This window comes from Bufo gargarizans, chromosome 1, assembly GCF_014858855.1.
Source record: "Bufo gargarizans isolate SCDJY-AF-19 chromosome 1, ASM1485885v1, whole genome shotgun sequence".
In the NCBI taxonomy this organism is placed as follows: domain Eukaryota; kingdom Metazoa; phylum Chordata; class Amphibia; order Anura; family Bufonidae; genus Bufo; species Bufo gargarizans.
In genome coordinates, this window is record NC_058080.1 from 3,629,616 (window position 1) to 3,654,647 (window position 25,032).

Sequence of the window (25,032 nt, forward strand, 5' to 3'; positions counted from 1 at the left end):
AAAACATCCGACGATGGCGGGAGCAGCCAATAGCAGGCCATGACAATGACCAGGTGACGGGGAGCAGGTAAGTATGCTCTAGCGAAGGGGCCCGGGCATTCTAGGGGTGATTATAGGGACTGAATAGCCGCTTTTAACTTACATGATAAATGCCGTTTGCTGATGTGAGATATCCCATTAAATCCTGGCACAAAGTAAGTCAACTAATAACTGGTATAAACGTAGTAAGGGCATCAGATGTATCATCCAGCATCAGTCACTGATAAATCTGGCACATCTTTACGCTGCCTAAACGTTCAGCAGCATTGGTAAATCTGGACTCGTCTCGTGTGTTGCCTCCACGCGTCTAGCAGTGGTCACGTGAACCTGAAGGCCAGGCGCCATACCTCATAGGTGATGAGCAATGATGATCTCCATTGCACTGTGCAGCATCTTTCTCGACCATGACACGTGCAGGATTCATGGAAAGGTGAATGTTGGAACATATATTCACTGAATGACTTCTCTCTCCACAGGAAACGTCTTCTTGCCGTCTTACAGGAGATACTCATCATGCCTAATGTTCCGACATCCTTCATATCTTCTCTGGTGGAAATCTTACTTAATATTCTGAACGACGATGACCGCAGAATTCTAACCGTATGTAGCACATTGCTTATAGCGGTCTGTTCTTTTTGAGTATAAATCAGTCATGATTTGTATGTTTTCTGTTTTGTGTATCTGTTAACTTTTTCGTTATGATCTGATCTGTAACCAGTGGTTTTAGCCCAAATATTTCAGTTTCTGCATATTGGCATGTCTTTGTTCCCAAAGTGGTGAAAATAACCTCTTTGTGTGACACACAATATTTCACTTTTTATTCCAGTGTCCACAGGAGTCACCCCCTTATTCAGGGCCCATGCGTAGAGTGGTTATGAGTCTGTTTTATGGCTGCCATAGACCGAGGCACATGGGGTTATCTCCATTACTTGTCCTGGTGTATTTCAGATAAAAGGTACTATCCTCTATACCAGTGGTGGTGAACCTATGGCACGGGTGCCAGAGGCAGCACTCAGAGCCCTCTATGTGGGCACCAGCACCCTGGAGAAAGTCTATGGGGTACCAATATGCCTTTAGACATTTCCTGCCATTCATCAGCACAGGGCGCGGTATGGATGGCACAGGCAGCGCATTGAATGTAGGCAGGCTATTATAGCTAAATGATGACGTACGTGGAAGATGCACTATATTAGACTTTGGGCAGTCGGTCTCTAAAAGGTTCATAATCTGCTCTGGAAGCATTGCTTCTAGGTCCTGATGTGATGCTTCATGGAGCGCCCATGTAGTGGCACGTGGAGTGCCTACGACTCGGTGATCAGACCCTTAGGCCCTCTGTCCTGCGTGCCATGAGCTCTCGGATATGACATGAGTAGTGTTCCTTTCCAGAGTTTTGTTTTTATGATGATTATTATAACTTGAATTGAGTATTTTTCTTCCTTGTTGCTTTCTGTCTAATGACAAAATTGCTAGATTTAGAATTGTACATTACAGTATTTCCCTTTTACCTGTCTAAAATTATAGAGGTTTCCTTTATTTTTCTGGGTCAATGCAGCAAGAAAATGTTACATTTTATGCATCATTGCTGAAATTCCTAGCTGAGGACCCTATGCATGAGTAGATTTCTGAATGCGATTTATTGTTCACCAATCTAATCTTGAATGGTGAGATTGGGTCACTACACCGTTATTTATTTTTTATTACACTAACATTTTTATTTTATTTTGATGATTAACAGGTAGCAGAAATAATTTCTGAGCTCCGAGAGCCAATTGTCACAGTGGATAACCCAGTAGATGTTGCCGAATCTAGAAAACTCCAATTAAAGGCAAGTTGGGTTTTCAGTTATTAGAAGAGAAGAGAGAAGATTTTGGGCGCAGTCTCCAGAGATTTTGTTTTGTTGTTGAAACATAATCAGAAGCGTTGATTGGTTTGGGACGGGGTGGTGAGACCCCCACCGTACACTTGAATTAAGTAATTGAATCGGCCATAGAAAGTCTTTAGCCCATGTACTGCTAATCTTCCCCCTCAAACAAGAGCCACCTTTGTTAGGATCTCGCTTTCCGGCATTACACTGATGATAACCAGACATTTTGCTGACTTGTCAGATGTAATTAACCCTGTAATATATGTTAAACGGAATGTGTAATCAGAAAACTACCTATTGTTTAAATCACATTTTTATGTTAAATATAATTTTTTTTTTGAATTTTGGGTGTTTGCAACATGGAAAATTTAAACAAAAAAAACCCTCTATATATTTAAAAAAATAAATAAATAAAATCTGTCTATCTAGGCCTGCAATATTCACACTGGCCACTAGGAACAATAGTAGGTCATAATTTCCTGTTGTGTACAGGTAACTTTTCAGTAGCCATTATCATTATCACCACAGGCAGGATTACAATGACAAGTAGCACCTCACTATAGATAAAACATGGTCCACCATTCACAATAGGTGGTATCACATCTTATCTCCTGACCTCTGCACAGGTCACAGAGCATGCCTAGAAAACTCTCCCTTAGATGTCAAAAGGGTCAGCTCCTGTTTGTGTCTGTGGCCAATGCAGCTGCTCTCAAGACAAAGTTATAAAGGGAGTCTGTAACCTACTTTGGTACCTGCATTGTACCTGTCCTCAAACGAAAAAACTACTTTTTAACGATATGCAAATTGGGGCCTGAAAGTGCGTAGGGCCAGCGTTATGGCCGCAACTGCCCAGACCCCTCTTAGAAGTGCCCAGATAACCGCCCTCCCCTCTTTATTTATCCTCCTTCTCTGGTTTAGATCTCATGCGAGCGCCGGGCCCGCGCATGTGCACTGTTAACATCAGTGCCTCTGGCCATAGTGGACAGAGCACTGCGTATGCACGTGACCGGCGCTCGCATGAGATCTAAACCAGAGGAGGGCAGTTATCTGGGCACTTCTGAGAGGGGTCTGGGCAGTTGCAGGCCCTAATTTGCATATCGTTATAAAGTGTTTTTTTTTTTCCATTTGTGGACATGTGAAAGACACAATACAGGTATTATTTTTATGTTGTGTTAAATTGTGATACGAGCGGTCTAAAATGCTGAAAATAGGTTACAGACTCCCTTTAACATATTTTAGTGGCCAGTGTGAAAATTGCAGGATTATATACATTGTTCTAAACTAATCAGTTTCATCTACGGCAGAACAACGGATGGGCCTCGGTGCAAGGTGTGTATCCCCTGCCGATCAGATAGTGATAGCCTATGCTTAGAATAGGCAATCATTTTGTAATTGGGTGGATAGCCCCTTTAACCATTCCTAACTCGTACCGTTTTTGTGTTTTGAGCTGAGGATCTACAGTACTTTAAATAGGATTTCTGGGCTATAAGGCTTCATTCACACGTCCGTAATAATGGGTCCGCATCCGTTCTGCAAATTGCGGAACGGGTGCGGACCCATTCATTTTCTATAGGCCAGGAATGGGTGCTGACAGCATACAGTGTCACTTGCGGCAGTGCTATACATCGCTTCATGTAGGTTGCTGCAATGAAGGGGCTCCAGCAATGCCTACTTGTTCAGACCCTACAGATCACACGCCAACACAAAGGCAATCAATTACATACCCTGAAAAATACTTTTACCAAAATCGGTCTCCAGCACAAGCGCAGACAAGATCTCACAGTATTGTTAAAGGGAACCTGTCACCAGGATTTTGTGTATAGAGCTGAGGACATGGGTTGCTAGATGGCCGCTAGCACATCCGCAATACCCAGTCCCCATAGCTCTGTGTGCTTTTATTGTGTTAATAAACCGATTTGATACATATGCAAATTAACCTGAGATGAGTCCTGTATGTGAGATGAGTCAGGGACAGGACTCATCAGGTTAATTTGTATATGTATCAAATCGGTTTATTTATACAATAGAAGCACACAGAGCTATGGGGACTGGGTATTGCGGATGTGCTAGCGGCCATCTAGCAACCCATGTCCTCAGCTCTATACCCAAAATCCAGGTGACAGGTTCCCTTTAAATGTGTGTGTGTGTGTGTGTTCCATAACGCAGATTGCAGATGTAAAAGTGCAGCTTAACGAAACCAAACAAGCTTTAGAAGATTGCATAAATGCCCAAGACTTCAGCCGTGCCTCCGAATTAAAGGAGAAAGTGGCAGAGCTGGAGAAATTAAAAGCCCAACTGATTAAAGAGGCAGAGGAGCCAGAACTTAAAGAAGTCCGTGTGGAAAAGGTTTGAGACAATTCACTTTTTCCCCTTGCCAGTGTATTTGAGCTCCAGTTGTAGACTAGGTGCTATTTCTCTTATAGAATGACCCTGAAACTCTTCTGAAGTGCCTGATCATGTGCAATGAACTGCTAAAGCACATCTCCCTCTGTAAAGGACTCGGAGGAACAATGAATGAGATCATTCAGTCGCTGGTAAGTGTTTTGGCGCTGGCAGGGTCATTGGCTTTGATAAGTACAGTAACAAATAATTATCTCTCCATAGGTATGATATCACTATAGTAGAGATGCAATGTAGAGGATTAGATTGATAATTGATCATTACACTATGAATAGTGGCCTAAATGCTTCTTTTATCTCATACATATCAACAGCTTTGCATTTAAGTGGACACCTGTGCACTTCTTCTTCTTTTTTTTATTTTTTTTTTATTTTTTTTTTTTTTTTTTTTTACTTTTCATTTGCTTGCTATATAAAAATAAATTTAGCAAGTAATTTTCATTAACCTCCTTCCCGATATCCACCATACATGTACAGCGGTTGTTGGGTCCATTAAAAATGGCGCCCACTCAGGAGCTGCCAGCAGTGTCTGGGATTGGAAACAGACTCCAATCATGGATATTTAACCCATCGGCTTAATGGGAACTATTATTATTATTATTATTATTATTATTTATCATTATTATTATATATATTTTTTTTTTCTCATAGACTGTAATGGTAAGGCATTGCAGTCTACGGTAGAAGCAGTCTAATGAGTGCATGTTCAAGTCCCATAGGGGTCCAACAATAGTTATTAAAAGTAAAAAGTAAATTTTTTAAAATATATGTGGAAAAAAAGAATTACAAATTCTGATTAATTCCATTTTCTTGTTTTTTATATAGAAATCTGCAATAAAAAAAAAATTCATTGGTATTGCTGCATCTGAAAATGCCCAAACTTTTAAAATATGAAAATATTTAACCCATACAGTGAACTTCTTAATAGATTACTTTGCCTCCCAAAAATGAATAAAGTGACCAAAAACGAGACATGCCCCAAAATGGTATCGCTAAAAATGACATCTCCCTGCAAAAAAATAATAAATAATAATAATAAAACAAGTGTCAGAATATGGTAATGCAATTCAGTTGCTGAATTCCTACTGACTGTAACGTTTCATTGTTTCCACACAGTGAACACTATACAAACAAAACTAGTAAAACATTGGCACACTTGTTTTTTTCCAATTCCACCCCATTACATTTTTTTTTTTTTTTTTAGCTTCCTAGTACATTGTATGAAATTTTAAAGGGTGTCCTTAGAAACTACAACTTGTCCTCTAAAAAAAAATAAAACCCTCTTATAGCTATATGAACAAAAAGTAAAACAGTTATGACCTAGTGTATGGAAGTCCTTCATCTAGCTGCTGGTGCTGCAGAATCTGACAAACACAAGCTCTTTCTGCTCTCCCTTCTCGGTGTTAAACAAAACAATGGCTGATCTTGGGGAGACCAGCTAAAGAAAACCCTGTGGAGCCTCATTTAAGAGTCTCAACACAGCAATCCAAAGTGCAAAGCTCCCTGGGAAACAGTAATGTGCAAAATAACTGTGGAGAGAGTGTTAGAGACAGCAGCAGGAGGTGCACAGCTCACTCAGGCTGTTGATAGCGAGGAAAGCGCTCACAAGGAAGTTTGCAGAGGATCATCTTCATTGTATTAATCCTAAAAAATATTGTTACATAAGTGATCCAGAGAAGCGTTATGACATCTGCTTACATAGTGTGGCTCCTTGTAGGTGTTCAGAGTGTATAGCGGTGATCGCCAACCTGTGGCTCTCCAGCTGTTGCCTGATGGATGCCGACTGTCAGGGCATGATGGGAGTTGTAAGTTTGCAAAATCTGATTTGAAGAGTAACAGGTTGGGGAACATTGGTGCATAACAATATGCAGGTCCACTTAATGAGTGCTTCTGGTCACACATACTTGGTCGCTCTCCCATAGACATTTCTTTGCTTACTGATCCTCTATTATTCCTCTATGCCCAACCTGCAGCTCTCCAGCTGTTGTAAAACCAAAATTCCCACCATGCCCTGCTATAGGCTGATAGCAGTAGGCAGTCTGGGCATGCTGGGAGTTGTAGTTTTGCAACAGCTGTAGAGCCGCAGGTTGGCCATCCCTGCTCTATACACTGCAGAGCAGCCAATAGAAATTACATTCTGTTCTGCATTAAACGCCTCTCTGATAACTGTGCTGTACGGAGCGCCTCTGTGTCCATCACAAGACCTGGGCAGATTCGCGATGTACGTCTTCTATTGAATGACTGCAAACAAAGATCTTGAAAACCAAGAGCTGATCAAGAAAGTGCATTGATCTCTCTTCATGATACAATCGATGGCCTTATTTTGCTGAAATCAGAATATCCATTTACATAAGGGGGATGAACCACCTTTGCAACCATTTTTACGGTTTTCCAACCATTTCAGTATAGCAATTTGCCGGTGGTCCTGTTTAATATGTACATAGTTCCTATGCAGACCAATTTGTCTCCATAGTGACAGACTACAGACCCAGACATATGCGGTCTAATTTTGCCGTCATGTTACCATCCATCTGCCCCTAACCTGCTTAAATGTAAGGTCACGGTAAAGCCATTTGTGTTCCTCTCCAACTCTGATAATAAGACATGCCTGGGAATAAGAGACATAAGCTACTAAAATACATATCTCCAGCAACAATGAGACAAGCAATTTCCATAATGGTTTTGTCTAGATGTGTTCCTTTGTTTCACTTGCTTTTTGCTTTGACCCAGATCCTGCCAGGCATAACCAATGTTCATCCTTCTGTGAGAAACATGGCCGTCTTGTGTATTGGATGCTGTGCGTTACAGAACAAAGATTTTGCTAAACAACACATGGCTCTGCTGTTACAGGTGAGACCTATGAAGGGCTGGGATATAAGCTGCATGTTGTGACAACTTGACTAATCAAACACATTGGACCTATCTCTTCATGGGTGTGACTGGGAGAATACTGATATTGATGCAGTTGCGAGTAACCGTGCTGTAGTACCAAACACTTCAAACATAGTGTTAGAGGTTGGCCCATCTCCATCTTTAGGGACATATTGCTAGGCTATGCCCCCAATGTCTGGGACCTGCACCTATCTCTAAAACCGAGCCCACAAAATGAAGGAGGATGCACCTTGCACGAATGTCCGCCCTCCATTAATTTGCATAGCAGAGCCATAAATAGCCAAGCAGTGCGCCCAATGAAATGAATGGGAAGCGCTCTATTTTCAGCACTTTCCATAGAAATGAATGGAGGGCGACCACGCATGCACCCACCTTCACTTTCTGCGCTTCGAGAGGGAGACCCGCAGACATTGGGGGTATATCACAAGGATAAGCCCCCAATATATGAGATGGGCCAACCCCTTTAAGAGATAACACTAGTAATGCCAGTACGGGGATGGAAGCAGGGGACGCCAGAGCGTATGGTGTCGAGCCACAACTGTCAGACCAGCTGGCAGCAATCTGCTGTGTTTTCATGCTGGTAGCAAATACTGAATACACAGTTTGTCTGTACTAATAGTGGGCAAGTATATGTCCTCCTCCTGAATACCACAGGTATAGGTGCCCTGAGGGGCTCGAAATTGAAGCAGTCCTGCTTGCCATGCGTGTCAGCACACTGTACAGAATAGAAAGTTCCAGTTAGTTCTCTCCCATGTTTTTCAGAAGAAACGTCTGTCATCCTTGTTAGTAGAATGTTATCTCCTAATAGTGTACACTTGAAGTGTTGGGTATTAGGTTTTTGTTGCAGTACAAATTATTAGATATATTTAAAGATTTGCTACTGCCTGTTTTCCAAGAAACCGATGATGGCTGTAGATTACTACTGGGTATCTAATGGTTAACCACAACCTGCATCTTGATGTAATAGTATGTTTAGAGCAGTGATGGCGAACCTATGGCACGGGTGCCAGAGGCGGCACTCGGAGCCCTCTCTATGGGCACCCGCACTCTGGAAAAAGTCTATGGTGTACAATATGCCTTAGACTTTTTCTGCCATTCATCAGCGCAGGCGCACTATAAACAGCACGGGCAGCGCACTGACTGTAGGCAGGCTATTATAGCTAAATAATAAAGTATATAGAGGATATACTATATTGGACTGTAGTATTCAGGTTAAATTGCTTTGTTGGCACTTTGCAATAAATAAGTGGGTTTTGGGTTGCAGTTTGGGCACTCGGCCTTTAAAAGGTTCGCCATCACTGGTTTAGAGCATTACCTAGTGGAGCACCTTCTCATACTATTAAGTCAAGGAGAACTTGCTGGAATTGCCACTGCCCCCAAATGATCACCAGCTGCAGTGTATCTGTAATACATAGCTGCACTCCTGCCAGGATAGGCCATCAATATAGAAGGTGAACAACCCCTTTTAAATATTGATAGTCTTTCATTAGGTCATTAATACCTGATCGATGGAGGTCTGACTCCTGGCACCCGCATTGGTCAGCTGTTTTACAGGTTTGATGTCGCGTACATTTCTGCACAGATCTGCAATCATGTGATGTTTCTGCAGCTCGGTCCCATTCTAGCAAATGGGATTAATCTTCAATATCCATCACAGGTTCTATGCTGTATACAGTATTGCGTTTGTTATACTATGAAGAGGCCATTGCTTCTTCAAACAGATGAGTTTGACCTCCCACTGATCAGATATTGGATACTTAGTGGTTACTGTTAAAGAAACTTGCATAAATCAATAGTACAGGTGACTATAAGAAACTTTTGTAATATATCTTAATAGAGCAAAATACCTTTTTCTCCTTCTAAACGCATTTTTTCTTCCCTATACCTAGACTTCTAGGGCAGCATGTTTGCCTCTGTCTGTTTAAAGGACCATTAAACTGTGTGTAAAAAGGACAAATTTTGTAGCAACAGCATATTCTGCAGTAATGTACACAGATTGTCAGAATTCACAATCTGCTGGGCTTGAAAACGTAACTTCCGTATATCAGACACACACTAGGGCCTATTTCATTGAAAGTCAACTCTCCAATCCAGAATGTTTTTAGAGTGAGGAGAACATACATAATCCATGCGGATGTTGTCCTTGGTCAGGTTGATACCCAGTGAACAATGCCAACCACTGAGCCTCCATAACTGCTGTAGGTTGTGGGAGTGATATGTTCTAATGCGATATTGAAAATCGGGCCCTAACCTTTATACAGTAGATGGCCTTACCCTATGTCCTATACCTCGTGTTCACCCTTCTCAGAACAGCACCAGTGCGGCATGTTCTGATTTTTTTCTAGTACCAGAGACTCTTATGGTGTGATGGGTGGTTGTAGATTGTGTATAACCACACATTCACTGTGTATTCTGACCTATTATGTGCTCTTCCAGATTTCCCAACTTGATGAGGTCAAAGTAAAGACAAGTGCTCTGAATGCAGTCATTGACCTTCTTCTACTGTTTGGGCTTGACATTTTTACAACATCTAAGTTGGACGAAGCTGAAAATCCCCAGAATAATCCCGAAGAGATAAATGAACCAGCAGAGACTGAAGAAGCGGACCCTAATAAAGCTGAGGAGGTGGAAGCAGAAAAAGAAGTGTCAGCAGTGAATGGCATTTTAACACTGTTCTCAGAGTTTCTGGACAGTGAGGTATGTAGAGATGTCCTTGACATACAGTCTCAGATTTTCTCAGTTTGCAGAATTGACCGAAAATTAGCCAAAACCAACGATTTTGACAGAAGCCACTCAACCAGCTATGGTTTATGGAGTTCTCTTGGCTCTCAGATGGCAGATGTCTGGGCAGATAAGAATCTTGCTTTTGGATTTCACCATGCCTGATGTTCTCACAGAGATAAGCTACTGCTAGAGGTGTCTGGAGGGGACAGAGGTGTCTGGCAATGGCTTTCTCTCCATTCAAAACACATGTACATTCCGAGCATGCATGTATATGGAGGTGGTAGAGGAAATAACGGGCAAGCAATCATCTGACATCTATCCAATGTGTATGGCCAGTTCCAGTGCTGCATCTCCTTTATGTTCCTGAACTCTAAGACCAAAGTATTGGCACTTTTCACACAAGACATCTGCCTGATGGTGTATAACAGTGCATCCTAATATGAGATTTCAAGCTGGATTGATGGTTATTGAGGCACACTAACCATAAAATTGTCTGTATGGACCCTTTATGACACCTGTATTTGGAATTATTAGATGTTCTGGTGGGCTCTGCATTTACAGAGGATCTATAGCTAAAGCATTATTTTAATACTTTTTATGCCATGTGGCAATTATACAAATAGGCAAACTCTTCTCCATAATCGCCCCTGAGAATGCTCTCAGGCTGTACCCATCATGCCCAGCCTCTCCACCTACATTATTTCTCACTGCTGATGATAGTGCCCTCCTTTTATTACCAACTATTGAAATATCACTTTAGTACATTATCTCCTCCTGGGGTGTCTGTGAAAATGACATAGGTGGCTCTGGGCATGAAGGCAACAGCTTAACCAGCTCTGAGATGGAAGCTCTGAAGAAAAGCCTAGAGCAGCCATCCACAAGATGGCACCACGATATTGAAGAGCCATGACAGGAAAAAGCTACATTTAAAAAAAAAATACTGATTTTGCCTTTGCAATTGGTAGCATCTTAAAGGGGTTATCCAATCCTATAAACTGCCCCCCATATGTCGGGCCCCTCACACTGAATATTCTTACCCCACTGCTTCTCCCTGTGTGCGGATGAAAACATGCGGTGGAAGCAACCAATGGCAGACAGGGACGAGCCTCCCTAGCATCACGGGTGATGCTAGAGAGGCTCGTTCCCGCCCCCGACACTTGATGGTTTTTATCCAAGAAGCGGCAGGGAGCCAGGTTAGTATATTCAGTGTGGGGGGGCAGTTTAGAAGATTGGATAACCCCTTTAAAGCTAATAGTCTTAAATCTTTGTGTTTTAAAGAGGAGCTCTTTAATGGGGTTTTCCAGAATCCAGCAGGTCCTGCGAACCCACCTTAATTGCATATAACTCTTCGGTGGAAGAAAATTTGTCATAAACTTACTGTCCCAAGTTACATGGGTTGGCTGCTCAGGAACATGGTCATTTGATGCTCCTCTTCTCAAAATTCTGCTTCCCCTGATGTTATTTCCTTTACCAGGTTTTCGGCCTGGGCTATGTATGAGGCATCACTTCCACTGTGGAAAGGGCCAGAACCATTCTTCTCCCTCGCGAATGCACAAACTTCTGAGTTCATCTAATCTGTGCATGCCATGGGGAGAGGATTAGTTCTGTCCCTCTCCACAGTGGAAGTGACAGCCTATCCATAGATCAAAAAATGAAGTGACATTGGTGGAAGCAGGATTTTCAGAGCGGTTATTGAGTTCCCGAGGTGGGTCAATGGAGAGGGGGCGACATGCACAGCCAATGTTCGTTGCATGTGATTCAAGTGGTTTTTGTTGCTTTTGTTTTTTCTGCAGATCCGCAGCCGACTTTTCTGATGTATTTTATGTCCTGTGTGGACATAGCCTCAGAGTGGAAACCTCTACTCACAGCATGTGCAGACTCTATAGGAGAGATGTTTGATAGGAATCAACAACCTAACCTTTCTTTTAGTATCTCTTTACTATTTTGGCAGTAATTACAGACACTGAAGTTGGGTCATATATGTGATGTCTGTAAGATACAGTTCTCACATAGAAAAATAATTCCTGGGCTTTAACTTTTTTTTTTTTTTCTCTCTAATATAAGATTCCAGAAATAAGGACTGAAATGGCAGAAGGTTTGGCAAAGCTTATGTTCTCTGGAAGACTGATCAGTTCCAAGCTCTTATCTCGTTTAGTTTTGCTTTGGTACAATCCAGTGACAGAAGAGGATACAAAACTGCGCCACTGTCTGGGGGTTTTCTTTCCCATCTTTGCTTATTCTTGTCGGTGAGATTATTATTATTTTTTTTAGTTTATTACACTAATTACCTGTAGGAAAGCCACACAGTTAATAGGAAACCGTTTTATAAAGAACATCTGTAAGGGTTCACATTTAAAGGGGTTGTCCAGGTTCAGAGCTGAACCTGGACAGCCCTCCATTTTCACCCAGGCAGCCCCCCTGACATGATCATCGGAGCTAAATCGCGCAGGGCAAAGGCATTTTTCTGAGTTCCGGTGACGTACCGGGCTCTCTATGGGGCTGACAGGAACCCCGGTGACGTCACCGGCACTGATGGGCGGGATTTGGCTCTGCCCTAGCCAGTAAAACGGCTAGGGCAGAGCTAAAGCCCGCCCCTCAGAGCCGGTGACGTCACCGAACACACTGCTGGGCGGAAGTTACCGCCCGGCAGTGTGTTATTGAAAACACAAGAGCCCGTGCCCTGCGCGATCTAGCACAGGAGCGCATCGGAGCATGAGATGCTCCGATGCTAGGCTCAGGGGGGCTGCCGGGGTGAAAATAAGGGTATGTCCGGGTTCAGCTCTGAACCCGGACAACCCCTTTAATGAACTCATGAAGGCAACCACTGTCCACATGGTCTTTAGAGGGAATCAGTCACCAGTTTTATGGTGTCCTAACTAAAGGCAACATAAACTAGTGACAGATCCCCTTAGCAAAATGCTGGGTGACTTTCTTTAATTGACTAAACAATCTTGTGCTAAACAACTTGAGCGCATGCCGAACGATTCCCCATATTAATTTGGTTTGCTATTCATCTAAATGATTGCCATTTAATACTACATCCCCCCCCCCCCCCTTTCCCTGCAGCAGTTGTTCCAGGGAAAATGCCTGACTGCTGGTGGCTTCCCCCAGCAAAATCGGGGAAGTAAGAGCAGGAGTAATAACAGGGACACAATCCCTTTTAAAGAGCATCTTTCAGCATGATCAACCATATTAACCCAGGCATAAAGCCTGGCAGAATTAATCAAGCAGACAGAAACAATGCACTGGTTGAGTATTTCTGGTTTCCCAGTCCTGAGAAAAGCATGGTTTTTATTGATGTATAAATGTCCTTATTGGAGCACAGAGGACCCGGCTAGAGCCCATGGAGCACCTGTTGGTTACACCTGTACAGCTGTAGCTCCTCACCCCTTCCCCTGCATTGACGGGGCTAACAGTCTTGTCTAGCCCTGTACTTTTGCTCCATCACAGTGCCTTCCGGTCTCGATGCTTGCACACTGTATCTGTTGCTGCTCTGGAAAGAAGTTTCCAGGTGAGCAAGTACCAGGACCAGGAGACATGGCGCATGCACAGAAAGATGAGGCTTGGCGCTTGCTCACTTGGAATCGGCATTGCTTGGGGAGCAGCAGCAGATCCAGTGTGCAAGTGCCAAGAACAAGATGTCTAGCCGTGTCAATCCAGGAGGAGGGACTAAAGCTGTAGGGGTGTTACTAACTGGTGCTCTGAGGCCTCTGGCCTTCCCCTCGGTGCTCCAGTAAACTCACTTCCATATGAATAAAAATGTGCTTTTCTCGGGAATGGGAATCTGGAATAGGAAATGCATAATCAGGGCTATAATTTTTCTCAGCTTAATCAACTCTAGCAGGCTGTATGCCTGGTTTAATAGGGTTGATCATGCTGACAGATGCTCTTTAAGGCCGTTTTTCACACAGCATGTTGTATATTCTGCGTCTTTCACGCAGCTCTGTCTCCACAGAAGTGAATGGGGCTTGCGTAAAAAACGGATTGCATCAGCATGCGTTCCAGATGCAGTGTGTTTTTAACTGATGGTTGCTAGAAGATGTAGTTCATAATTTAGATTTTTTTTTTTTCCATGCGCTTAAAAAATGCATGAAAAACTGATTGCAGTCATGCAGAAAAAAATGGAACAAATCTGAAAAACATTAAACTTGTTTGTACAAAACCATTAGTTTTGTTTTGTTTTTTCTGACACAATGCGTATTGTTTGTGTGAAAGAGGCTAAAGGTGTGCTACGTGCAGTTGATGCATATTTGCAGCAGATTTCACCTTGCACAAAGCAGCATTATATGATTTCTTCACTTGAATGCCTCCATAATACACAAGGCCATGACAGTATATTGTATCTGCCCTTCCTACCATAGAACAAATCAGGAGTGCTTTGCGGAGGCTTTCCTTCCCACCCTGCAGACGATGTTCAATGCTCCGGCCTCCTCCCCACTGGCTGATATTGATGCTTCCAATGTAGCGGAACTCCTAGTCGACCTTACAAGATCAAGCGGTCTGAAGCAACAAACAAAGAATTCTCCGGACTTTCAGGTGATGGTATAATCCTGGCTCCACTGGTTCTCTGATCTGTGGCTTTTAGGATTGTGTGATGATTATTACATGTCATGGAGGTTGCATTGTCTTGCTCTCTTCCAGATCTCCACTGTTCATGACAACCTGGCTCTAAAAATTTGCAATGAAATAATAAAAGATCCTACGTCTCCAGATGTTCGCATATATGCAAAATCATTGTGTTCTTTTGAACTATCGAAAGAATTTGCAAAAGACCTGCTTCCCATACTAGATGTCGCACTGGAGGTAAGGGTGTTGGGGTTTGCACAGGTTCGCCATATACTTCTAACTGGAATGTTTCACTACATCCTAAAGGGAATCTGATAAATACATCCTCTTTTTATTTTCTAATTTATCTTCATGTACTTTGCAGATCCATGTTTCTCTTACCTCCTTGCATCCCTTCACACAGTTAAAAGAAAGTTTTAGTTGTCAGCAGCTGCCATTAGTCGGAGCTCACAGCATTCACATTTATACAGCTCCAGTGGGGCCTGCAAGCACCCAGAATTTTAGAACTCTTTTTTTTTTTGCTTTGGGGTGGGGAGTATTGGTGCCAAGTAACATAATATCCACCTCTCAAAACATGTACAGATATAGTGTGAAATGAATTGGCACACCAGCAGTAGGAGTGATTTAGTAGTTAAGAAAATATTCCAGCCAGTCAGCAAGATAAGGCTCCATTCACACGTCCGTAACGTGTTTTGCGGATCCGCAAAACACGGACACGGCAATGTGCGTTCCTCATTTTGCGGGCCACATATCGCCGGCACAAATAGCGGACAAGAATAGGACATACTATTTATTTCGGGAACGGAAATACTGACCCGGAAGTGCGGGTCCGCATTTCCGGAGCCGGGCCGCACATTGTGCGCCACCATAGAAATGAATGGGTTCGCAATTCCTTGCGGAACGAAATTGCGGACGTGTGAATGGGGCCTAACACTGCGATCTATAGTCCATGCTTCAGACTACTGCCTCCTGAAGATAGACCCTAGAGAAATATGGTGCTTTTCTGGTTTATTTTCATATCCCTAAGAATGAAACTCCGTTGTGTTAATAACATATTGGACAATTGCTATGTATACAGTCTCCTAATGTTTCCTGCAGAGAAGGTTCAGTGTAGAAATTGTTCCTGGTCATTCTTTACTAAGACCGGTTCTCCATTCATGGACTGGCATCTAACTACAAGGGATATAGTCTTCAGTCAATTACCATTCACAGATATGTTATGACCGCCAAAATAAAATTATTATGGCTAAATGTATGGAACATAGAACTGAATGAATGTTTTGTGTATTTGACTTTCAAAAGAAAATTGCCATAGGATAAATACAGTAGATCACAACCAGTGTAAATCTGTCCTCGGTGTCTCTTGTCTGTCATGGGAAGCAAATGTTGACTTTAATTTTGTAATTTGTTCTACTTTTTAGGATATTACTGATAAAGTTAGCTTGAGAGCATTAGAAAAAGTGAAGATGCAGCTGGGTAAGAATCCAACGGAGGTGGATGCAGTGTCTCAGGAAACCAGTGCTACTAATGAAGAAGAGAGCAGGGAAGGTAATGTACCACATGAAGTCCGTGTCCTCATTCATACTCTATACGTAGATCAGGGGTAGGCAACCTCCGGCACTCCAGCTTTTGTGAAACTACAACTCCCAGCATGAATTCTTGCCGAAGGTTGCTGGAGTGCCGAAGGTTGCTGATCCATGCTCTATAGAAAGGGTCTCAAAATTGGCTGAACATATGGCTGCGCTTCGAATGCCAAGTGCATTTCAGATTTGATACAATACATGTCAGTCACTGTCCCTGAGCTTTACCTCAGCTAGCCACGCCTGGGAATGATGCTAAGAGCTCCCCTAGTGGTGAGAGCAGTGGGATGAGAGGGGTATCACTTCTTCTTTTTTGTGGCTTTCTAATAAGATTTCAAAAATAAATTTCACATGACTGAAAAAAAACCTTCGTAATGCAGACCCCAGATGAGACCCGAGACCCAAAAATGAATACAGAAACCAGATCAGCCTCTAGATTTATACAGACCTCAGCCCCCAGATTAAACCCCAGATCAGACTTCAAATTTGTACAGACCTCAGATCACACCTTCAATTTATACCCAAATCTGACCACTGCCGCCCCCTATAACCCTCACCCAACCATTCCTTCCCCTAAATGCAGACATTGGAGCAGACAAAAAATAATTTGCCTCTCCTCCAGGTGACTCCACCACTTTGGAATCCAAATCAACAATATCCACACACGAAAAATGTTAGCGGTTTGCTGCGGAACCTCACCAAGCTCCTAGTCACACAATACATCATAAACGCAGCCCAGCAATTAATAAGTTAGTTCTGTTTTTCAAAGTGAGCACCAATTTATTACTCACGGCCACGAGGTACTTTAAAGTGCTGTCAAATCTTTATTCTCTCCTCAGACTTCAATCTATAATTCATAGTATAGCATTTAGAGAACGGTGACTTTCCTCCTCCGTCCGTGCCATGTTTTGGGGGGACACCGCCTTACTCATGCCACCACTCTTGATCTTCTGCAGCTCAGCACTGTCTTGGCTGCTGCTAATGTGCACTACACCCTGAAGCTGTACAGCGGCACTGCTGAAGAGGACTGCTTCCTGAGCCTTCTGTCCAGTGCTAATGAGCACTTGCACAGTGGAAGCACTGATTAGTTATTAGTGGGCCCCTTTGAGGTTTTGTAGGTTGCAGAAAACTGCCTTGGAGGCCACATATTTGAGACCAAATCACTGTCGTTTGGAACGCTACATTTCTGTTAAAACTGTTACTTTATTAATCAGAAAAACAAAAGGGAAGGGGGACTAACCTATATTAAAATTCTAGGACACCATCCATTCAGTATAGGGTCGATATGAGGACCTATAAGCCGCATACACGGTAATTGCAGCTGCGGATGGGGTCACTAGAAATGCCGCAGGCTAGTGCTATACTGCAAGTGAAAGCAGAGGGCCATGGGGCCGTGCTATTGATTCCACAGAAGTAAGCACTAAGGCGCGGTCAGTGTGCTCTGAATCACTACCAGCTCATGGATCCCTCGACTAAAGTTATGGATAGACTAATCCAGTGATAAACATCTGCCTGCAGAAGCCGATCTCAATTGAATCCATCCGTTCATGTGAAACGGATGTCTAAGAATCGGCCCTGCAGACACGAATCACTGGATCTAAGCTAAGCTGGGTGAAACAGACAGATCTGGATTGCTGTTGCTCATCTAACTGCAGAGGGCTGAGAACCACAGACCTCAACTGCAGTGTGAGCGCAAAGCAGATACATATGAACATTGATTTTATCCCCACACCACACTCTACGCGTTTCGCCATAAGGCTCGTCAGGAGCGTGTATCTGTGGTTCGCAGGATAAATATTCAAAGCTGCTGAGCCTCCATTACAGAGGCTGCAGCTGTAAGTACGAGGTGGCCGAACGCGGCCGCTCAGGTGCACAGAATATGAGGAGAGTCCTCCTCCCCTCAACTGAGCCCCGCCTGCAGAACGGCCAATGAGGATGCAGGAGGCGCGGCATCGCCGCATCATCCATCCCGCCCCCATTGTGCCGCCCCCTCTATGAGACCGGCCCAGATGAATGTAATAACATTCTACATTAAAGTTAGAGTAAATATATACGGCGACTTACTACCCTGGCAACGTTTGTATAGCTCCGATCGGGACAGGGATCATGAAGTGGTATGAACTACATTGTATTTTATTTAATTTTATTTATTTTATTTAATTAATTGAGGACATCAATCGGTGGTGGTGGAGACAATACAGGAGGGTCAGGAAAGACCCAGCAGCATTTTTACTAGACGGCAATACTGTGATCAGGCTGATTTAAAGGGGCAGTGTATGGTATGATGTGGTATAAGTAATCCACAACCAATAATTACACTATCACACCCCTGGTATCTCCTAGCCCCCTCAATTGCCTAGGTGATCTAATGACATAAAGTCATTAGTAGTCCATGCCGCTGGGACACACGGATCGTGGGCAGTATGTCATCACCCCTAATGTTCCCCCGTTGCACCTCAGCTCCAGGGATCTAGAGAAAACACACAAAGGAATTATACTCATTTAGTCCCTGGGGCTGGAGCGCACATAGGCGCTAAATCCACTGTGTCTCTTTTTGCAATAACCGCCTATCAAAGTCGCCTCCTCTTGGCGATCTTCTGACCACCTCCACAGCCTGAAATTTGATGACATCCACATCACCGTTGTGCATGGTCGATATGTGTCTAGCAATCGGGGTATCCGCCCCTTTGCGGATGTCATTTAGATGTTCTGCTACTCTTCTACGGAATTCTCTTGTGGTTTTACCCACATATTGCTTTCCGCAAACACAAGTGGCCAAATATACCAGGCCTCTTGTTTTGCAATTGACAAATGATCTGATAGTAAATCTCTGTTCGGTGACGCTACAGATAAATGTAGCGCCAGTCTCGATTGCAGGGCAAGCCACGCAGCTGCCACAGCGGAAGGTCCCTTTGAGGCTGGTACTCAGCCATGTGGATGTAGTCGGGCCCTGAAAAAAGCTGTGGACCAAGCGATCTCTCAAACTACGTCCACGTCTGTACGTGATTAGAGGTACATCGCCTATCATATCCCCAATATCTGGGTCTGATTTGAGAATACCCCAGTAGGTCGTCAGCAAGTCACGCACTGTGTTGTGTGCTTCATCATATGTGGCTATGATGCGCAACTGGTCCATTCCAGCCGATCCCGACCTAGGGGTAAGGAGGGCATCCCGGTTTTGTGCCAGTGAATGCTGGTACGCTTTAGTTAGTACATGTTGTGGGTACCCCCTACTCCTAAATCTGGTTCGTAGATCACTGGATGCCGTTCTGAAATCCGACATACTGGAGCAGTTACGCCTTACCCGAAGGTATTGCCCTTTTGGAATTCCCCTCTTCAGGGGCAGGGGGTGGCAACTGTCCCAACTAAGGAGGCTGTTTGTTGCAGTCTCCTTGCGGAACAGCCGTGTGCCAATATTGCCCATCCTGTCCCTGAAGATGGTTAAATCCAGAAAGTTGATTTGAGATTCCTGGATCTCTGATGTAAAAAATAATCCCATAGTGTTTATGTTCAGGTCTGAAACAAACCGATTGAAGTCCTCAACACTCCCAGACCATAAAATCAATACATCATCGATGAAGCGTAACCACAAATTAATGTGGTCAGCCCATCTCTGATTATCCGCGAACACAACTTCACGTTCCCACCAGCCCAGGTAGAGATTGGCGAAGGTCGGGGCACAGGGGCTCCCCATCGCCACTCCCCTGAGCTGGTGGTACATGCGATGATCAAAGATAAAACAGTTGTGCTCAAGGACAAATACTTATACCACATCATACCATACACTGCCCCTTGAAATCAGCCTGATCACAGTATTGCCATATAGTAAAAATGCTGCTGGGTCTTTCTTGACCCTCCTGTATTGTCTCCACCACCACCGATTGATGTCCTCAATTAATTAAATAAAATAAATAAAATTAAATAAAATACAATGTAGTTCATACCACTTCATGATCCCTGTCCCGATCGGAGCTATACAAACGTTGCCAGGGTAGTAAGTCGCCGTATATATTTACTCTAACTTTAATGTAGAATGTTATTACATTCATCTGGGCCGGTCTCATAGAGGGGGCGGCACAATGGGGGCGGGATGGATGATGCGGCGATGCCGCGCCTCCTGCATCCTCATTGGCCGTTCTGCAGGCGGGGCTCAGTTGAGGGGAGGAGGACTCTCCTCATATTCTGTGCACCTGAGCGGCCGCGTTTGGCCACCTCGTACTTACAGCTGCAGCCTCTGTAATGGAGGCTCAGCAGCTTTGAATATTTATCCTGCTAACCACAGATACACGCTCCTGACGAGCCTTATGGCGAAACGCGTAGAGTGTGGTGTGGGGATAAATCAATGTTCATATGTATCTGCTTTGCGCTCACACTGCAGTTGAGGTCTGTGGTTCTCAGCCCTCTGCAGTTAGATGAGCAACAGCAATCCAGATCTGTCTGTTTCACCCAGCTTAGCTTAGATCCAGTGATTCGTGTCTGCAGGGCCGATTCTTAGACATCTGTTTCACATGAACGGATGGATTCAATTGAGATCGGCTTCTGCAGGCAGATGTTTATCACTGGATTAGTCTATCCATAACTTTAGTCGAGGGATCCATGAGCTGGTAGTGATTCAGAGCACACTGACCGCGCCTTAGTGCTTACTTCTGTGGAATCAAATAGCACGGCCCCATGGCCCTCTGCTTTCACTTGCAGTATAGCACTAGCCTGCGGCATTTCTAGTGACCCCATCCGCAGCTGCAATTACCGTGTATGCGGCTTATAGGTCCTCATATCGACCCTATACTGAATGGATGGTGTCCTAGAATTTTAATATAGGTTAGTCCCCCTTCCCTTTTGTTTTTCTGATTAATAAAGTAACAGTTTTAACAGAAATGTAGCGTTCCAAACGACAGTGATTTGATTTTGATAGGTGGAACGTATACCATATATCAGTTATACCAGTGAAATTTTCTTCACATATTTGAGACCCCTGCTCTATGGGAGAAATGTTAGTTTTAGATTGAATGCCTCTTAGACTTGCAAATGCAGGTATTTAATTCTGTGATATAACTAAGTTGTTTGTTTAAAACTATGACCGATATGGAAAAGGGTAGGTTGGTTCTCATGGAAGCCTGACATACGGTAATAGCTGTGGCGTTTCAAAAGTCTGCTATATACAATCACGCACCTGTGTAGAGCAACCTCTATGCGCACGGGAGTGATTTGTTGAATTTGACTTTCTCCACCTACAGTTTACGCATCAGACACCCAGGCGTTAATCAAGTAACCTTTTTATCCGGAGATTGTATTACAAGATGTTGCAGGGTAATCCAGATGGTAAAAGAATTATGCCAACAATAACTCCTAGCTCAGAAGATGGATGCTGCTACTCAGAAAGCTGAGCACTCTGAGCAAGGCATCACTGGGAAAACAGGGAGTGGCTAGGCTAAACCAACTAGAAGCCTGAAAACGGGGGGGGGGGGGGGGGGGGAAGCATACCAATACACAATGCAAGATACTGGAACAGAACAATAGCATTGTGCTGTAAAGGATGTGCCTCATAATACTGTATGGCAGAATACACTTTTCACTGGAAAAAGGAACTGGGTGTGAAATGCTTTAGAAGTCCAGTACTTGGGAAGTTAAATTTGTTTTTTATTTTAACACTTTAAGGTTTGTTGTGTCCCTTTTTAGGCAATCAGAATGACAAAAACGATGATGTGTTTGAGGAACCAAAGGCTGTGAAAGAGAAAGCTACCAGAGGTAGGATGTGTTGTCTACTTCTATAATGTAAGGATCCTGGAACAATAGTCCTGAGTGTGCAGGTTGCATCAAAATGTTTATGTTCTGCAGGTCGTAGAAAAGCAGCTTCTGTAAGCACTAGGAAGAAGAGCAGCAAATCTGCAGATCCCGTGGCTGGAGGGTATGTGAAGCAGGTGTCTCATGTACAGTCTTGTTTTAATTTTTTCATATTTCATGTCTGGAATTCTTTCTGCTCTAATCTTCTGAACAAATGTTTTTTCCTTATATCTTTCTTAGCATATCTTATACATCTTGTAAACTATTTTTTGTAGGCGTTAATAATTTACAAGAAATCTGGGGACCCTTTTTTTTTTTTTTTTTTTTTGTGGAGCATTGTTTGGGAATACATACTTTTGCTACTGGGCCCAAAACTATAATGAAAGAATGGCTCTGCGTGGAGGATCAGTGCCAGTCTTAGTATTAGGGCTCTTTCACACTTGCGTTGTTCTGTTCCGGCATAGAGTTCCGTCGTTGGGGCTCTATGCCGGAAGAATCCTGATCAGGATTATCCTAATGCATTCTGAATAGAGAGAAATCAGTTCAGGATGTCTTCAGTTCAGGACCGGAACGTTTTTTGGCCGGAGAAAATACCGCAGCATGCTGCGCTTTTTGCTCCGGCCAAAAATCCTGAACACTTGCCGCAAGGCCGGATCCGGAATTAATGCCCATTGAAAGGCATTAGGATCCGGCCTTAAGCTAAACGTCGTTTTAGCGCATTACCGGATCCGACGTTTAGCTTTTTCTGAATGGTTACCATGGCTGCTGGGACGCTAAAGTCCTGTTTGCCATGGTAAAGTGTAGTGGGGAGCGGGTGAGCAGTATACTTACCGTCCGTGCAGCTCCCGGGGCGCTTCAGAGTGACGTCAGGGCGCCCCACGCGCATGGATGACGTGATCGCATGGATCACGTCATCCATGCGCATGGGGCGCTCCGACGTCATTCTGGAGCGCCCCGGGAGCCGCACAGACAGTAAGTATGCTGCTCCCCCGCTCCCCACTACTACTACTATGGCAACCAGGACTTTAATAGCGTCCTGGCTGCCATAGTAACACTGAACGCATTTTGAAGACAGATCCGTCTTCAAATGCTTTCAGTTCACTTGCGTTTTTCCGGATCCGGCGTGTAATTCTGGCCAATGGAGTACACGACAGATCCGGACAACGCAAGTGTGAAAGAGGCCTTAGATGGCTACTGTTTATTGATCTCAGCCTTCCGTGTAATGCTGTGTACTCAGTAAGCCGTTGCTGCATGTTTGAGCCCTTACAGTTAGAGAGGTGTTTATTACTTGTCTGATCAGGGATGAACGGCTGTCTGGATAAGCGTCCTTTCTTGTATACATCCTCGGTATTATGATTTAACATTTCCATATGAACCTTTTTCAGGGAGGATAAAGAGCCAGAGCCTGTTACAGTTTCTACAAGGCCATCACGAAGAGCTAAAAGCATAGCTATGGAGAAAACAAAAATGAATCTTTGTAAGCTTCTCAATGAAGAGGCAAAATGATGTATCGCTGTAATATTCATGTAAGTCTACAGGGAAATTGTATCCAGGGGAAAAATAAAATAGCCACATGTGTTCACAATGTAACTGTGAGTGATGTCTTCTGTTTTCTTAAAGGCTATGGACACCTTTGTGCATTCAAAATCAATAAAGCCTGACTATCTTACTGTAATGCAGCACATAATAAAATTGCACTTTGTTTATTGGTAGCTTTGCTTCTCACGCCCTCAGAAATGCTCTTCTATGATTTTTGTGTCTAGCAGCCTTGAGAGGGTGGGAGCAAGGACCGCTGCGCCTGCCATCCTGAAGGGGGGGTGTTGGCAGCTCCCGCCCTCTGGTAACCCTTCAAGCATCGGGCTGCTGCCAGAGCAGCACCCTGCTAGTTGGCCCCTTCCATACCACGGTCCTTAAAGAGGACCTTTCACTACTGTACAAACTAAAAACTAACTAGATCAGTGGGCAGAGCGGCGCCCAGGGGTCCCCCTGCACTTACTAGTAAGTCTGGGCGCCGCTCTGTTCGCCCGGTATAGGCTCCGGTGTCTGCGCTCCCTCTGACTGATTTTTTTGTAGGAGGCGTGTCCCTTGCTGCACTGCTGGCCAATCGCAGCGCACAGCTCATAGCCTGGCTATGAGCTGTGCGCTGCGATTGGCCAGCAGTGCAGCAAGGGACACGCCTCCTACAAAAAATCAGTCAGAGGGAGCGCAGACACCGGAGCCTATACCGGGCGAACGGAGCGGCGCCCAGGCATACTAGTAAGTGCAGGGGGACCCCTGGGCGCCGCTCTGCCCACTGATCTAGTTAGTTTTTAGTTTGTACAGTAGTGAAAGGTCCTCTTTAAGGACCACGGCATAGAGGGGTTTATTGTCAGCCATTTCAAGCAACGTGTCAGCTGTGTTAAAGCTGACACTCTTCACCACTCAGCTACAGATGTAGCAGGGTTAGCACTCCAGCTTTTAACTCAAATTTATTAACTCATCGCGTTATCTTGAGAGAAACGCCATTGAAAAGCAATTGAAGGTGTTTGCTTAGATTAGATAACATACAGACGTGGACAAAATTGTTGGTACCCTTTGGTCAATGAAAGAAAAAGTCACAATGGTCACAGAAATAACTTTAATCTGACAAAAGTAATAATAAATTAAAATTCTATAAATGTTAACCAATGAAAGTCAGACATTGTTTTTCAACCATGCTTCAACAGAATTATGTAAAAAAATAAACTCATGAAACAGGCATGGACAAAAATGATGGTACCCCTAGAAAACACAGAACATAATGTGACCAAAGGGACATGTTAATTCAAGGTGTGTCCACTAATTAGCATCACAGGTGTCTACAACCTTGTAATCAGCCATTGGGCCTATATATATGGCTCCAGGTAATCACTGTGTTGTTTGGTGATATGGTGTGTACCACACTCGACATGGACCAGAGGAAGCAAAGGAAAGAGCTGTCTCAAGAGATCAGAAAGAAAATTATAGACAAGCATGTTAAAGGTAAAGGCTATAAGACCATCTCCAAGCAACTAGATGTTCCTGTGAGTACAGTTGCACATATTATTCATAAGTTTAAGATCCATGGGACTGTAGCCAACCTCCCTGGACGTGGCCGCAGGAGGAAAATTGATGACAAATCTAAGAGACGGATAATCCGAATGGTAACAAAAGAGCCTAGAAAGACTTC

General features: G+C 43.8%; 1 protein-coding gene across 1 annotated transcript in view; it reads left to right on the forward strand.

Annotated features, from left to right (window-relative positions):
* Positions 1–23,537, forward strand: part of NCAPG (non-SMC condensin I complex subunit G) — a 44,703-nt gene extending 21,166 nt beyond the window's left edge. Inside the window, exons 9-21 of the mRNA XM_044278904.1 lie at positions 516–639; positions 1,775–1,864; positions 4,070–4,249; positions 4,327–4,437; positions 7,033–7,152; positions 9,631–9,891; positions 11,983–12,164; positions 14,280–14,454; positions 14,560–14,721; positions 15,906–16,032; positions 21,741–21,809; positions 21,900–21,969; positions 23,231–23,537. Coding sequence (XP_044134839.1) covers positions 516–639; positions 1,775–1,864; positions 4,070–4,249; positions 4,327–4,437; positions 7,033–7,152; positions 9,631–9,891; positions 11,983–12,164; positions 14,280–14,454; positions 14,560–14,721; positions 15,906–16,032; positions 21,741–21,809; positions 21,900–21,969; positions 23,231–23,351 — 1,792 coding nt within the window. The 3' untranslated portion in view covers positions 23,352–23,537. The remainder of the gene's footprint in view (positions 1–515; positions 640–1,774; positions 1,865–4,069; positions 4,250–4,326; positions 4,438–7,032; positions 7,153–9,630; positions 9,892–11,982; positions 12,165–14,279; positions 14,455–14,559; positions 14,722–15,905; positions 16,033–21,740; positions 21,810–21,899; positions 21,970–23,230) is intronic.
* Positions 23,538–25,032: the final 1,495 nt, after the last annotated feature.